We start from the raw sequence: 12,761 nt of genomic DNA on the forward strand, positions 1-12,761 counted from the left end.
CACGAGGCTTCATGAATCTGGGTTAGTCCAGTCCACGTCCCAACTTTTCCCTTTAAGCTTTTCAGATGGTTTATTTTGATAACCGTCTGAAGATTCAATCAAATTATCCAAAACGTCACAAAGCAGTTTTTCCTTCTTTCCCTTAGTGCCCAACTGTTCCCCTTGGAGGGCCAAAACTGAAACTTAATGTCGGGCCACAGCTACTGTTGTAAAGATACAGAACAAAACAACAAAACAAAAAAACAACAACTTTGATTCGTAGCAGAATTACCTTTTCATTCACTTTTATTTATTGAACATCTGGTGACCCCTCATCTACTTCTACAACGACCTGACTGTATATAAACTACAGTAAAATCCTGTTCACACACTGCTGCATCAGCATTAACTATCTAAAAATGTCATATATTATAAACAGATCAGTCACAGGGGCAGAGTACTTTTACTTTTGCTACTACTAGTATCAAATCAAAGTTTTTGCAGAGATGTCATGAATGTAAAACAGAGAAAAAACACATCAAACCTCATCAGTTACAAAAACGTACACCAACAGCCCTTTGATTTTTAAATACTCTTTTAATTCTTGGTATCACCCAACCAATACAAATATGGGGCTCCTAAAAAAAAAGTTGTCACATTAGCACAAGACACATTATTGTGGTGAAATGAATTTTCTGCATGTTCGTCTCAAAATTCTCTGTACTTGGTCCAGTTTTTTACAAAAACATACAGGAATCATTCTACGTCTGTACTTCGATATCCGTACTTTATCTTCATCTGTGCTTTGTTCTTGCTCTCTATATATAAAGGCACTGTGGTGAAGGCACTGAAGCAACAGCTCTGACACATGTGAACATGGCTGAGGCTGAGATAGAAAATGAAATGTACTGATCGTTAAGTTTTTAAATGACACTGTCAGCACGTATGATTAAGTCCACTAATGGCGTCTAAATATATCAAAAAGGAATGCACGTTTGTGGACATTATGTACAAAATGTACATTTTTGAGGAGAGAGGAGGAAGAGGAGACGCATCTTCACCTCAGGGTCGTCATTCGATTCTCCTGAAAGACAGGATCTAGTCTAGCGTTGCTATAAGGTACACACGGTGGAGATACTCGACTATTACTTCACATCAAGTCTAACTACTGATTGTGCTGCTCTTATTGTGAAGGGGTTTCTCATGGTGCCCGCTTCCTGATGAGCTCAAATAGACAGCAGGAAGATCCAGCTTCAGCCTGCTTGTGTTAAATACCAACAGATTTCATATTAGTTCCATAAAAAGGACCGGTCATCGTCCCGCACGCTTGTGGTCACAGTTCAGTCACAGCTCAGCGTCTCTTCAGCCACACGTGGCATCATAGAGGCAAAGTGAGGACGTACTGCACATACACATACAAGAAGAGAGACACAGGTGTGTCTGAGGGAAGCTGAAGCAGGTGATGATCACTTGGGGCCACAGACGGTTAAGAGGAATGAGGTGTCAGCAGTCAGAGGCGGTTTAAAACAGAGTCAATAAAACGGGTTTCTCACAAATTGTGAATCACCACAAACACGAGAGGTCCCGGAGCACACACTCACAAAAATATTAGGCTGATGGGTCCAGTAGCTGCGGACAGATGCACACATGGACACATGCACAAGTCCGAACGCATGATCCCCACCTGGCATAAATTATTATCGTTGAATAGTTCAGTGTGGTAGCTTGTTACTACAGAAAAACACGGCAGCACAAAGCCTCGGCCGTCAGCTGAATTCAGACTTAGATGAGAAGATTGATTCCATCCAGCAGCCGTTTGCTTAGTTTAGCAAAGATGCTAACCTGACGCGCCTGATGGTTTCTTACACCCAACCAGCTAGAAAGTGTTTGGAAAAGGGCAGGAGCTTTCAAAAACACTTGACAAACCATCTATCACAGGGTAACTTCAACCAATCAGCTCAACAGTAGAAGAGCGCTACCACCAGTGGAGCCTGTCGGTAAATGACAATCTTACCAACGGATAAAGAGTGAAAACATCTTTTCCTTTTCGAGAAAAGCCAGTTCTGATGTACCTGATGCTATAGCAACTACGCTAACCTCTCGAGGAGCCACCATCGTTGTTTTACATCAAACAGTAGCTTCTCACGCTGGTTGTGACACCTGAAATACACCTGTAGCTGCTACTAGCATGTAGCTTTAAGCCTGCAGAAACAAGAAGAAACAGCCGGCTCCTTGCGAACACAAAAAAGTACCTCTGGAGCTCACTCACTGACATGTTACATCTTGTTTAAGGCGGAATTTTTTTAACCTTAAGACAGAGGAAGGCTAGCTGTTTCCCCCTGTTTCCTGTATTTATGCTAAGCTAAGCTAAACGGTTGCTGGCTTCATATTCAGTGTAGCTACAGGTCATTTCAGGTTACATGTTGCTGAAATGTTAAAAACAATTTGACATTTTGAGAAGTAGAGTGAGCCTAACAAATTAAAATGACTCTTATGTCTGTAGCCTGCTCTAAATATGAAAAATAGGGTTGCAGTCATTACCCGCTAGCTTAGCTCAACATAAAGATTAGCCTATGTATGGATTGTTTAATTCTTATAAAAAGCAAAGTGTAAAAAAAGGTCTTCGTTGTGACTTTACTGAAGGATTTTTTGTACATAGTTTCTCCTGTTTCCAGTCTTTATGCTTAGCTGCTAGCTGTAGCTTCATGTACAGACATGAGAGCGTAATCAATCTTCTCATCCAACTCCCCCCAGCGGCTGACGAATGTCACTACGTCTAAAATAGGTCCAGCAAAATTATTATCATTAAATCTGAATTATTTTATGTTTAATTGTGTAGTCATGTGACACGGCTGGTGACGTGCGACGTTAGTGGCGAGTTCCCTCTATTTTGCAGTCGGCGAATCAGCTAGCTATCTTTCTGTTATACAACGAGAAGCGATCTATGAGTCAGTAGGCATATTTCAGTTTTCAATTTCATGTGTGCGACTACTAAATGGTTCAAAACGCTACATTGAAAATGAAAGCCTTCCAGTATTATTTAGCCCTGCACAAATTCATAACTCACTTTTGACAAACTTTAACTTTATGGCTGCGAGTCTGCTTCAGTTGTGTCCGTCACATGTGAAAGACAAACACCATAAGTGGTCAGAAACTAGTGTAATGCTCTTGTTGGGGTATATGACAAGCTTGGCGCTATTGTTTTCTGCTACTATATACGTAATCGTATACACTCACATCAATTAAAAAATGTTTGCCTCCCTTAACCCAAATGTCAAACTCCACCTATGTCTTACTACTTAAGTGTATTTCTTAAAATGTCGACCTATTCCTTTAAGATTATGATACTAAAAATAAATTGTAAATATGTTTTAAATAGGTGAGTTTTGAGAAATATCGAGTATATTTTTAGCTCCAATTAAAGCAGTGTTTCACACATCTTTCCCCTTGTAAACATCTCTGGAAATGCAGCTCCTGAACAAGGCTAAAATTTGTTCCACCAAAAGTTGTGTTGGGGGTTTGTTCTTTGGCAGTGCGACACAAAAACCTGACGTCACGAGGAATGGTCTGGAGAAAGACAAAACTCCCACCCTGAATAAAAAACTAAAGACAGTCCCGTAAACCTTCTCTACTCAATCAGTGAGAAACTTTCTGGAGTTGTTGTTGTACGTCCCGTTCTGTCTCGCGGAGCTCTTACTCCTGGAGCAGAAGTCGGCGCGGAGCAGGCGGTAGAAGTAAATCATGATCATGATATTCATCACTATAATGGAGGCCAGAAAGAATCCGCCGTGGTCCAGCCAGGAGTAGTTTTGGACGATGTACCAAGTGAGGTAGAACTGTGTGCTCAGACGAAACGTGATGTAGGTGAAGAGGTTGGCGAATTTGTTGATGTAGTACATGTTGGAGGACTGAGCGCCAGCCAGCTTCAGCATCAGCCTCATGTGTAGGGTGACGCTGTTGACCTCCACGAAGAGAGCGATCACGGCGCCGGCTACGTACAGGTGAGTGTAGAGGGCGTACAGGAAACACAGGATCACCTGAGGAGGAGACGGACACATACAGGCGTTTGTAAAACTTGCAGCTGATCTCGTGTATCTTATAACAATTCACCCAAAAATCAAAGATGAAAGATAACAGGCGTCTCTGTCCCTTTAAAGATTCCTGCTCTGTAGCTGCACATAAATCTTAAGTCATCAACAATTCAATCAAGCTAACTCACTTCATGTCTTGGCAGTGTGGGCCGAGATGAATTTAATTTGTCCCAGTTACTCTGGATAGTCCAGAGGCCTCACCCTCAACACTGTTTCTTTAAACAGTTCACGATGAGACCTGTGGATTATCCAGACTAACTAACTGGGGTTTCTGGAAATACAGGTCGCTGCAGATATATCTGATACTTTGGGTGAAACCAGGTCTTTGAAGCGGCTGGATAAAGCTCTAATGAAACTGATCTGGGTCTTGCTGGCGGTGCTGTCACAGTTACAAAAGCTCATTAAACAGCAAACAAAAACTCTTTTCTCGGATGGAAAATAGAGAGAGAAAGAGCGTTGTTATTCTTAAATGTGTTTGTTCAGTGAAATCTTGATTAATAATTAAACAGTAGTTAGTAAAACTCCCAAATGCATCTTTAAGCCTTTACGTACAACACAGACCACATTTTTCACCTTGATGTTAACTTCCTTTTGTTCAACTGACTCTGATCTCTTATCTGAACCAGACATGCCTCCTTGATAAAGATAAAGATAAAAAAGGCATCATGGCCAAAGGCAGGTTTTCTCACCAGTGCATGATGGATTAAGAATTCCCATGATGCTCTTGCGTGTCCTGTCAGGATGATGTCACCTGCATCTTGTACAAAATATCCTGAGAGGGAAGAGAGGAGGACACTGAGTCAGGATCAGCTGAAGAACAGTTCAGTGAGTTTGTATAGTATTTACACTTACACTAAAGTACCAGACAGTAACATATTTAATATGGTGGTTTAAAAAATGAGCTCCATCTTGTCGAGCTACAACGTTAAAGGGACAGTTCGGGTCTTTTGATGTGGGGTTGTACGAGTCAGTGTATGACCTGCAGCTTGATGACCATTTCAGTTCATCCTGTATCTTATTTCACACTATGTTTTGACTTGTTTCACTTGCAAAAACATCTTTCCTGTTAAATCTGCACGATAACTGTGTTAAAAGAAACTATCGTCATGCTGATTCACCTCACTGAAGTGACGGGATCATAAGCCAAGTGAATCTAAACGTCACTCTGCTGAGGTGATGAGGTTAGGTGGCTCGGGCAACGGGACAGGTGTGACTCGACAAACCAGACGAATGTGATTTTTATCTGCGGTGAGGTTTTCATGGTTCACCTCAGCCTACCTCACAAATAAACTATAATAACAAGTCATTCATCTTTAAAAAATGATGAATCTCAGCTTTAAGAGACGACAGAAATGAGACTGTCTGCTCAAAGTGTCATCGCTTGTATTGTCTGTATGACTAACTGCTTCTAACACGTGCCTGATGATCACCTTTTCACGTGATGATGTTGAATATATCTGACACCACAATGCAAGATTTCCCCTGTGCCACTTGCTGTTAATCAGAGGGCCACCAGGAGACATTAGGAGTCAGTGTTTGTTGAACCAACGTAACAGCAGAGTTAATTATTCCTCATTATTTTTAGAAAGACGGCAGCCAAACAATTCACAGCATCAGCACGGTTATTAGACTGTGTGCATGGGCCTCATTGAGCTGGAGGTATTCAGTGACTCAGAGTCCTTCTGTTCCTCTGTGAGACAGACACAACCAGCCTCTATATGTTGAAGAACATGACCTGGTTGGCCTCGGTGGAGGTAAAGGCTGTTTGTGGTTGTCAGGGCAGATCTCCACAGACTTGTGTCTTCATGGTAACACAAAAGACGCACAGAAGACCCAACCACGTGCAGCACAGCTCAACCAGACCACCGAGTCCTCGGTAGACTACCTCTGGTCTCCACGGTGATTTAAAAAGGAGACGCCCATTCGTCTGCTTCGAGGATCAGGTGAGAGGGACGGACCTTTGAGAAGCAGCTAGGTGGAAGGTTTACGCCCGCGGGGCAGGAGTGATCAGCTTCTAACACTTTTCCCAGCTGCAGCACATAGTTGATTTATCAGCTGACTGAAAACAAGCGTGCAACTATTATGATTAGCGTTTTAAATCAAATTTCGAAGCAGAAGTGCCAAAGATTTCCTGCTTTTAGCTTCTCAAAAGTGAAGATTTTAACCCTGTCTTTGTCATTCATGATGAATCTTTGAGTCTCTGACTGTAACCCGGACAAAATGTCATACTATGGTTCCACCTCAGTGCAGTGGGAAGTTATGACATCACTGTATGTTTGCCTGGGAAAATATAAACACAGGCTCTTCCCGTCTGCATGCGGACCCGGTGGAAGACGTTAACAAAGACTAAATAGAAACAGTTAATCTTCTCGCTGATGGTCTTGTTTGCTTATGTAGGTCATAAAGAGGCATCAGTATTAAACTGAGACTGTTTCATAATCTTTCTGTTTCGATGATCTTTAGTCGCACCACTAAAATCCTCTCTACTTTCTAACAACACCATGCATCTCCATTTTGTCACCAACACCCAACCTTAGAGCTGTTTTTACTTAGTTTTCCCCTGCAGTGTCATTCCTTCCCGCGATGCGTTCACTGACCTGTTGAGACGCAGACGAGCAGGTAGGACAGAGGGGTGTGGTAGGAGTGGATGTTGTTCAGCGTCTCGGGCCAGACCACCACACTGGAGAGGGACACATGTTATGCATGGATAGGTGGGTCTGTATTCGGCTCACTCTGACAAACATGCGCTCACTCCTGGAGAGAGAAGCCTGACTAAGCAGAGACATTAATATCAGGTGTTTTCAGGTTTTTATACTGCCTGGTATAGATATCCCGTCACAAATAGTCTGTATATCTAAACAAATGTCTTTGATTTTCCATTTTTCTTTGTCACTCACTGCTGCTGTTTGGTTAAAGGGGCACACCTTGGTCAGCAAAGCTTTCTGTGTGTCCCCTCCCTTCATAAACACACTATGCAAGATTTTTTGTTAATAAATGACCTACTGTTGTCTACTGTTTCACATTTCCTCGGCACAGCTTCTGAACATGAAAACTTGCTTATTTTCCTCCTGTCAATCATTACAAGTTCATATTGTTGCACATTAAAAGCAGCAATCGTCAAAGTAAGAGTGCAGCCCGCTTAAAAATGTACCCTGGGTCCCACTTGTTAATGTCAGGAGATGACTCACACAGTCTCTGTCCCCACCCCAAAAAAAAGTCTCATGATGCTTTCGCAATAATCGCTTTGCAGCAGGTTTTTCCAGTTGTTCTGCTGTTGCTCGTGTAGCCCTGATTGCTGGCTGGGAAAGATTTCATGAGACTGAAACAAACTCTCAAGTTGAGCAGCAGCAACAGCAGCCCGGTGTAGCTCGGACTGTGCGCTGGCATTTCCCTCCCCACTTACAAATGCCATTGTCTCCCCCGTCCCTCACCCTGTCTGAACATGCCCTTCTTCTCCTGGCTGCCACAGACTGTCACTGTCAAACACACACACACACACACACACACACACACACACACTCACACACATCCCTATGCACAAGCACATCATGTGCCCCGTGAATAGACAATGGTGTCCCAGTGTGGACAGACAGATGTTTGGTTGGATGGAGACTCACCAGGTCAGGGCCCATGCCCCAGTGAGCAGGGAGTGCACCATGGACACAGAGAGGTTCCTCCACTTCCAGAAGTGTTGGTCATTCTGCGTCACCACTTTGGGCACCGGCAGGTTCTGGAGCAAACGGTGGACCACCCTGAAGAGAAGAGAGAACACCAGCACCGACGTGCCTGGGTTATTCTTGAGGACAGGAATTAGGGCGTCCATCCTCTCCGACCCCTGCTATCCCTCTGTCTCTGCGCGCTTATTCTCCCTCCTGTTGGCTTTCCACGCTCCTGTCAGCGTCTCCTCAGCCCGGTGATGGATAGATATGCTCGGTATGTGATGGGAGTGTTCTGCAGGACTCTTGTTTTGAAGTCTTTTTCAAGTGCAGAGCTGATGCTGGACGCGTGTTTTTCCTCTCACGTTTTCAGCGTCCCGAGCCTGAAGAGGAGGGCTTGGAGGGGATTCCCGTCACAGCTCATTCCAGTGCGACGGCGTTTGTCCTCACGCACAGCCTTGTGGTGTTACGTGCTGCCGCTGGCTGTCTGTCTGTGTGCAGAATGAAGAGGGGAGTGGTGGAGAGGGAGCGGAGTGGGTGTCGCCGCCGCTGCTGCGCGCTTTAACCATAGAAACAAGGAGGGGCTGCGATCAAGTTACGCAATCAGCCAAATCACAGAGCCGAGCTGCTGAGAGAGACGTGATTTTTGCGGGGTGAGCATGTTGGATAAGGTTTATTCACATGTTAGCTGCGTTTAAGTTTCAGGGCGACCAGCACCTTTACGCACAGTGCGTCACATGCGCGTAAAAACAGTAACAGCAGCAATAACTTTAATTATCTGGAACCCTGAATGTGTTTATTGAATTACTAGTTTAAAAGACTGGATCCACTGATCAGAACATCCAAAAGACGTCAAGTCAAAGTCTCTGCCGATGTTGAAAGTTCATCCAGTGGTGAGCCAGAATGAAAGTTTTTACAATGTAATTTCAGACTCTTATCAACTTCAGTCAACGTCTAAAAAAGTTCTTGTGGTTCAAAATTAATTTAATTTCACGCAACAAAAGCAGCAGGAAGGATTTAAACCCTCAGTAGTCAGAATGAGGCGTGCTCTTTACCAGGAGAGCTATTTATCGGTGTTATGAAGAGCCATGTTTGGTCATCCAACCTCCATCAAGCAGGCTAGATATGGACCTTTTTTTATTTTTTTAAATGTTTTTGCTCAGTGGGGAAGAGTTAATAATTACAACCCATGTGTCCACATTTTTGCATTTTGGTATTTGGAGCAGGACAACCTGTTTACACTGTGCCAGTGATGTATGAAGCAAACAGATCCTAGTTACATCACAATGTTAAATAAAAACTCCTTGTGGACAAGTGGAAGTACTGTGTTAGATTTTACCAAAAGTAAAAGCACAGATGTGCTGAAAGCAAAATGTCCTGAACTATCAAAATAAAAGTTTTCATTCATTTCATTTGCAGAATTGTTATATTGTAACATTTTAAAGGATATTTTGCTCATTTTCAGGTTCATGATTTTATTTTGGGTCATACTAGAATATGTTTAATGCTTTAATGCTCAAAAAACCCCTAACCCTAACAACGACAGAGCAGCTGTGCTAAATCAATTCTTAAGTGCAAAACTAGCCGCTAGGCATAAATCATGCAAATATGTGACATGGTGATGTAGTGTGAGGTCACAAAGTCACGGAATGAAGGTGGGACTACTGACGAGGCGTTTCAGGAGCAGCGCTTTCTGTGGGAAAGAGGAGCTTCTGTTGGTGCGGACTTTGACTTTTTAAACTTTCGAGATCTTTTACATGCACAAGAACATAAATTAAACACTGAAGGGAAGGAAGAAATCAGATGAAGCACAATAGGTCTCCTTTATTGTTGGGTGAGGTGGAGCTTGTTGTCCTCAAAATAACTAGCCAGGCCTACATCTGTAAAATAAATGCAGTGGAGGTGTAGATGTAGAAAGTAGCATAAAATGGAGATACTTAAGTAACAATACCTCAAATCTGTTACTTAAGTAAACAAGAACCTAATTACTAACAAAGGGGAAAAGGGGAGAAGCAATCAGTCGGGTCAGGTAAAGGTTTATTTTAGCTTGCCTGACAGAAATAACTGCCCTGATGGCCTATGTGGGCTTCTAGTTCATGCAGTCAGACATTCGAGCCGACTCTCTGGTCCTTTTGTTTGAGTGTCCGGGGTGCTTTCATCAGCTGAGGAGATGTTTAACTGAAATAATTTTTAACAGCGTGAGACACGGTAGACTGCAAATTCTCTTTATTTCGTCCGAGGTCATGAGTCAATTATTTGCCTTCATCTCATCCAAAATCCTGCTGCTTGGATTAATTATTACATTTAATATAATTTGCTCATTTTGCTTACTTTCCTGTAATTCTCCTATTATTCATCCGTTCAGATACTGTCATCATTTTTGCTTTATGACTCTCTTTAACAACAGGCACTCCCCAAAGGCGACACTCAAGTGCACATGGACTTGTGTGATGTTTTAGGGGAGTTTATAGTGAGTATAAAGACATCAGCTTCAGTACACTGCATGCATTGGTTAATTAAATACAGAATTTGATTTTATTTAGGTAAATTGATGGCGATGTCAGCAGTCATGCTCATACAACCCCACACATCTGTGTGATGTTTGAAGCACAACAACATGAATCTGGTATGTTAAACAGGCAGCCGAACAGTCACGCCCTCCTTCCTCGCAGGCCATAACTCTTTCCATAAACACAGCGTGGCTCTCATTCCCCACCGCTGGCCTCTCTGCAGCCCGGTGGGGGGAAAAGGAAGTGAGCAGCAAAGACAGACCCCCTTTTTTACCACCTGGACCACAGCTGTCTGTGTGAAATACAAACCAGCACAGGGAGAGATTACTCTTCTTTACCTTTGTTTCAGTTCATTCACAGGGTTTTTATTTTTTGACTCCTTGTTTATCTTCCTGCAGCTTCTCATTCATCATTTATTCACGTTTGTCTTCTATCCTTTGACGTGAAATTTTGTTTTCTCACATCTGTTTTGCGTTCGCTAACTTCCTGCACTGTAATAAAATGCAGACAAATGAAAATACTGCCCCAGAATCACAGATGACTGTGTATTTTATGGAGTTATACAACTGAAACTCGGAGGTAAACTTCAGTAGTTACTCAATTCATTTTATCACGGCTGCAACTATGATTATAGCATTTTTTTTTTTTTGCATTAATTGTAATTAATTTCTGCTTCTTTTTTAAGCTTAACTGCATCAAAAATATATGTGCTTTACATCCAAAGTCTCAAATCTGGCCCAGGACTTTTGTTGCATGTCACCCAAAATCCTCTCTCCTCTTATTCCCTGCCACCTCTCAACTATCTGTTCAGCCTCTCCTATCAAATAAAAGAAAAATACACCCAAAGAAAAATACAACGTCATGCTACAGTATAAAAGACACAACCAGATGGCAGCAAAACCACATCTGAGGAACAAACATCTCATGTAAACTGTTTCTGTTTTTCAGCTCTGTGTTCCAGCAGTTCCTCATCCGACCACATGGGGTCGCCACTCTCCCACCAACCTTCTCTGGGGGGAAGTGATTGTTGAGATGTGCTAGAAAATTCCCTGTGATTAATTGAAGCTGCAATTCCTTTCAAGTCAAGTTACACAGCTCTCCAGCTATAATTGGAAATAAACAGACATGTAATTAAATTCATGTGTCTGAGAGAGAGAAACAAAAGAAGAAGAGACGGCTGGATATGTGTGTCAATAGGCCTGATGCTCCTTTTTCCTTCTGCTAAAGTATGAAACTTGAAGCATGAAACATGAACCGTATAATTAATGTACTTGCATCCATTGAGTGCAGGGCTCTCTGTAACAAAACACCCTGCGGTTAGAGAGAGAAATGTAACTTAATACTATTCCTTGTGTTTCCTGGTCGCCTCTCTGGGGTTATTTTTGTTGGAGAAGCTCACACAGTTTTATCCCTGAAACTCAGAGATCCTCACTTTCCAAGGAAACAAGCTTTTCTTACTGTAGCATCTGCATCCAGGACCAGAAGGTCCTCGAAGATTCATGTGTTTGTGTTTGAGATGGGAATCTTTGTGCCTGGCGCAGCACTGAACCATATTGATCTCCGGGCAATTTTTCTTTCCCCTGAGGGGCTGCTGAGAAACGGCTACTGTGGAGACTCTGCAAGCAGCCAGCAGAGAGAAAATCCAGGGGTTAATTGATTTCCAGTGAGTGCATCATAAATAGCCAAACAAAAATAGGCCTGTCTCGGTCGGAGGAAGATTCAGTTTCATCCTCGGGAAGTAAAATGAGACCTTTTTATTGCAGCTTTATGAGAAATGTGGGTTAATAGTGATTTTGGACATTTTATCAGCCAGGTTGATTATTGATAATTTCCTTGTACTTAAGTACTTTAATTGCTAGAAATCACTTTTGATATGCCTACTTAAGTACATTTAATATCAGACACTTTAAGACTTTTACTCAAGTGTGACTTTTGGGTACTTTTTATAACACTGAAAAAAAAAATGTAATTGTCATTGAGAACGAGAGAAAAGACTAACTATCCAGCTATCTAATAGTAATTGTAATAATTAAACTTATTTATAAGGCATTTAATGAAATCAACAATTCCAAGGTGCTTTCCAAGAAAAAAAACATTGTAAAGCAAGAAACATCAACACCAATATACATACACAAAATGAAAATATACATATTTCCATGTTTACACACATAAAATGATAAGAAAACAAGTATACAGGTGGCTTTTCATAAGAAATGTATCATTTTTAGCAGATAATAATGCTTTTGACAGTTTCAGTGGTGGGTTTAAAAACAGCACAAGGGCATACAGTATGGAAAAGCACACTAACATGAACCATTCATTTAATTTTATCATGATCATCTGTGCTGTTCCCGCTAAGACATGTCACGATGTCTTGTGTGAAACAGGCTCATCTGTTACAGGTGAGACAAAGAGGTGAAAGCACCGGCGTGATGACACAACGTCGCCCACAACTTCCTGTCATGTCTTAATAAATCTCCTGAGATTACACTAATAGCTCTTCATGCACCGGTTCATACCTGGGG

General features: G+C 42.1%; 1 protein-coding gene across 1 annotated transcript; it reads right to left on the minus strand.

Moving 5' to 3' along the window:
• Positions 1-556: 556 nt before the first annotated feature.
• On the minus strand, positions 557-8,235 carry tlcd1 (TLC domain containing 1). Its single transcript, XM_073481526.1, has 4 exons — positions 7,688-8,235; positions 6,668-6,750; positions 4,760-4,842; positions 557-4,016 (listed from the first exon to the last, which is right to left on the minus strand). Exons 1-4 carry the CDS (start codon positions 7,891-7,893, stop codon positions 3,612-3,614), a joined length of 777 nt encoding a protein of 258 aa, XP_073337627.1. The 5' UTR covers positions 7,894-8,235; the 3' UTR covers positions 557-3,611.
• Positions 8,236-12,761: the final 4,526 nt, after the last annotated feature.

Source organism: Pagrus major, chromosome 2, assembly GCF_040436345.1.
Source record: "Pagrus major chromosome 2, Pma_NU_1.0".
Lineage (NCBI taxonomy): Eukaryota > Metazoa > Chordata > Actinopteri > Spariformes > Sparidae > Pagrus > Pagrus major.

Excerpts from the sequence above, each read along its gene's own strand:
- tlcd1 (XM_073481526.1), bottom strand. The coding sequence starts at position 7,893 with ATGGACGCCCTAATTCCTGTCCTCAAGAATAACCCAGGCACGTCGGTG. Across the intron at positions 6,751-7,687 it reads GGGGCATGGGCCCTGACCTG|TGTGGTGGTCTGGCCCGAGA; the intron begins GTGAGTCTCCAT and ends GTCCCTCTCCAG. Across the intron at positions 4,843-6,667 it reads GCTCGTCTGCGTCTCAACAG|GATATTTTGTACAAGATGCA; the intron begins GTCAGTGAACGC and ends CTTCCCTCTCAG.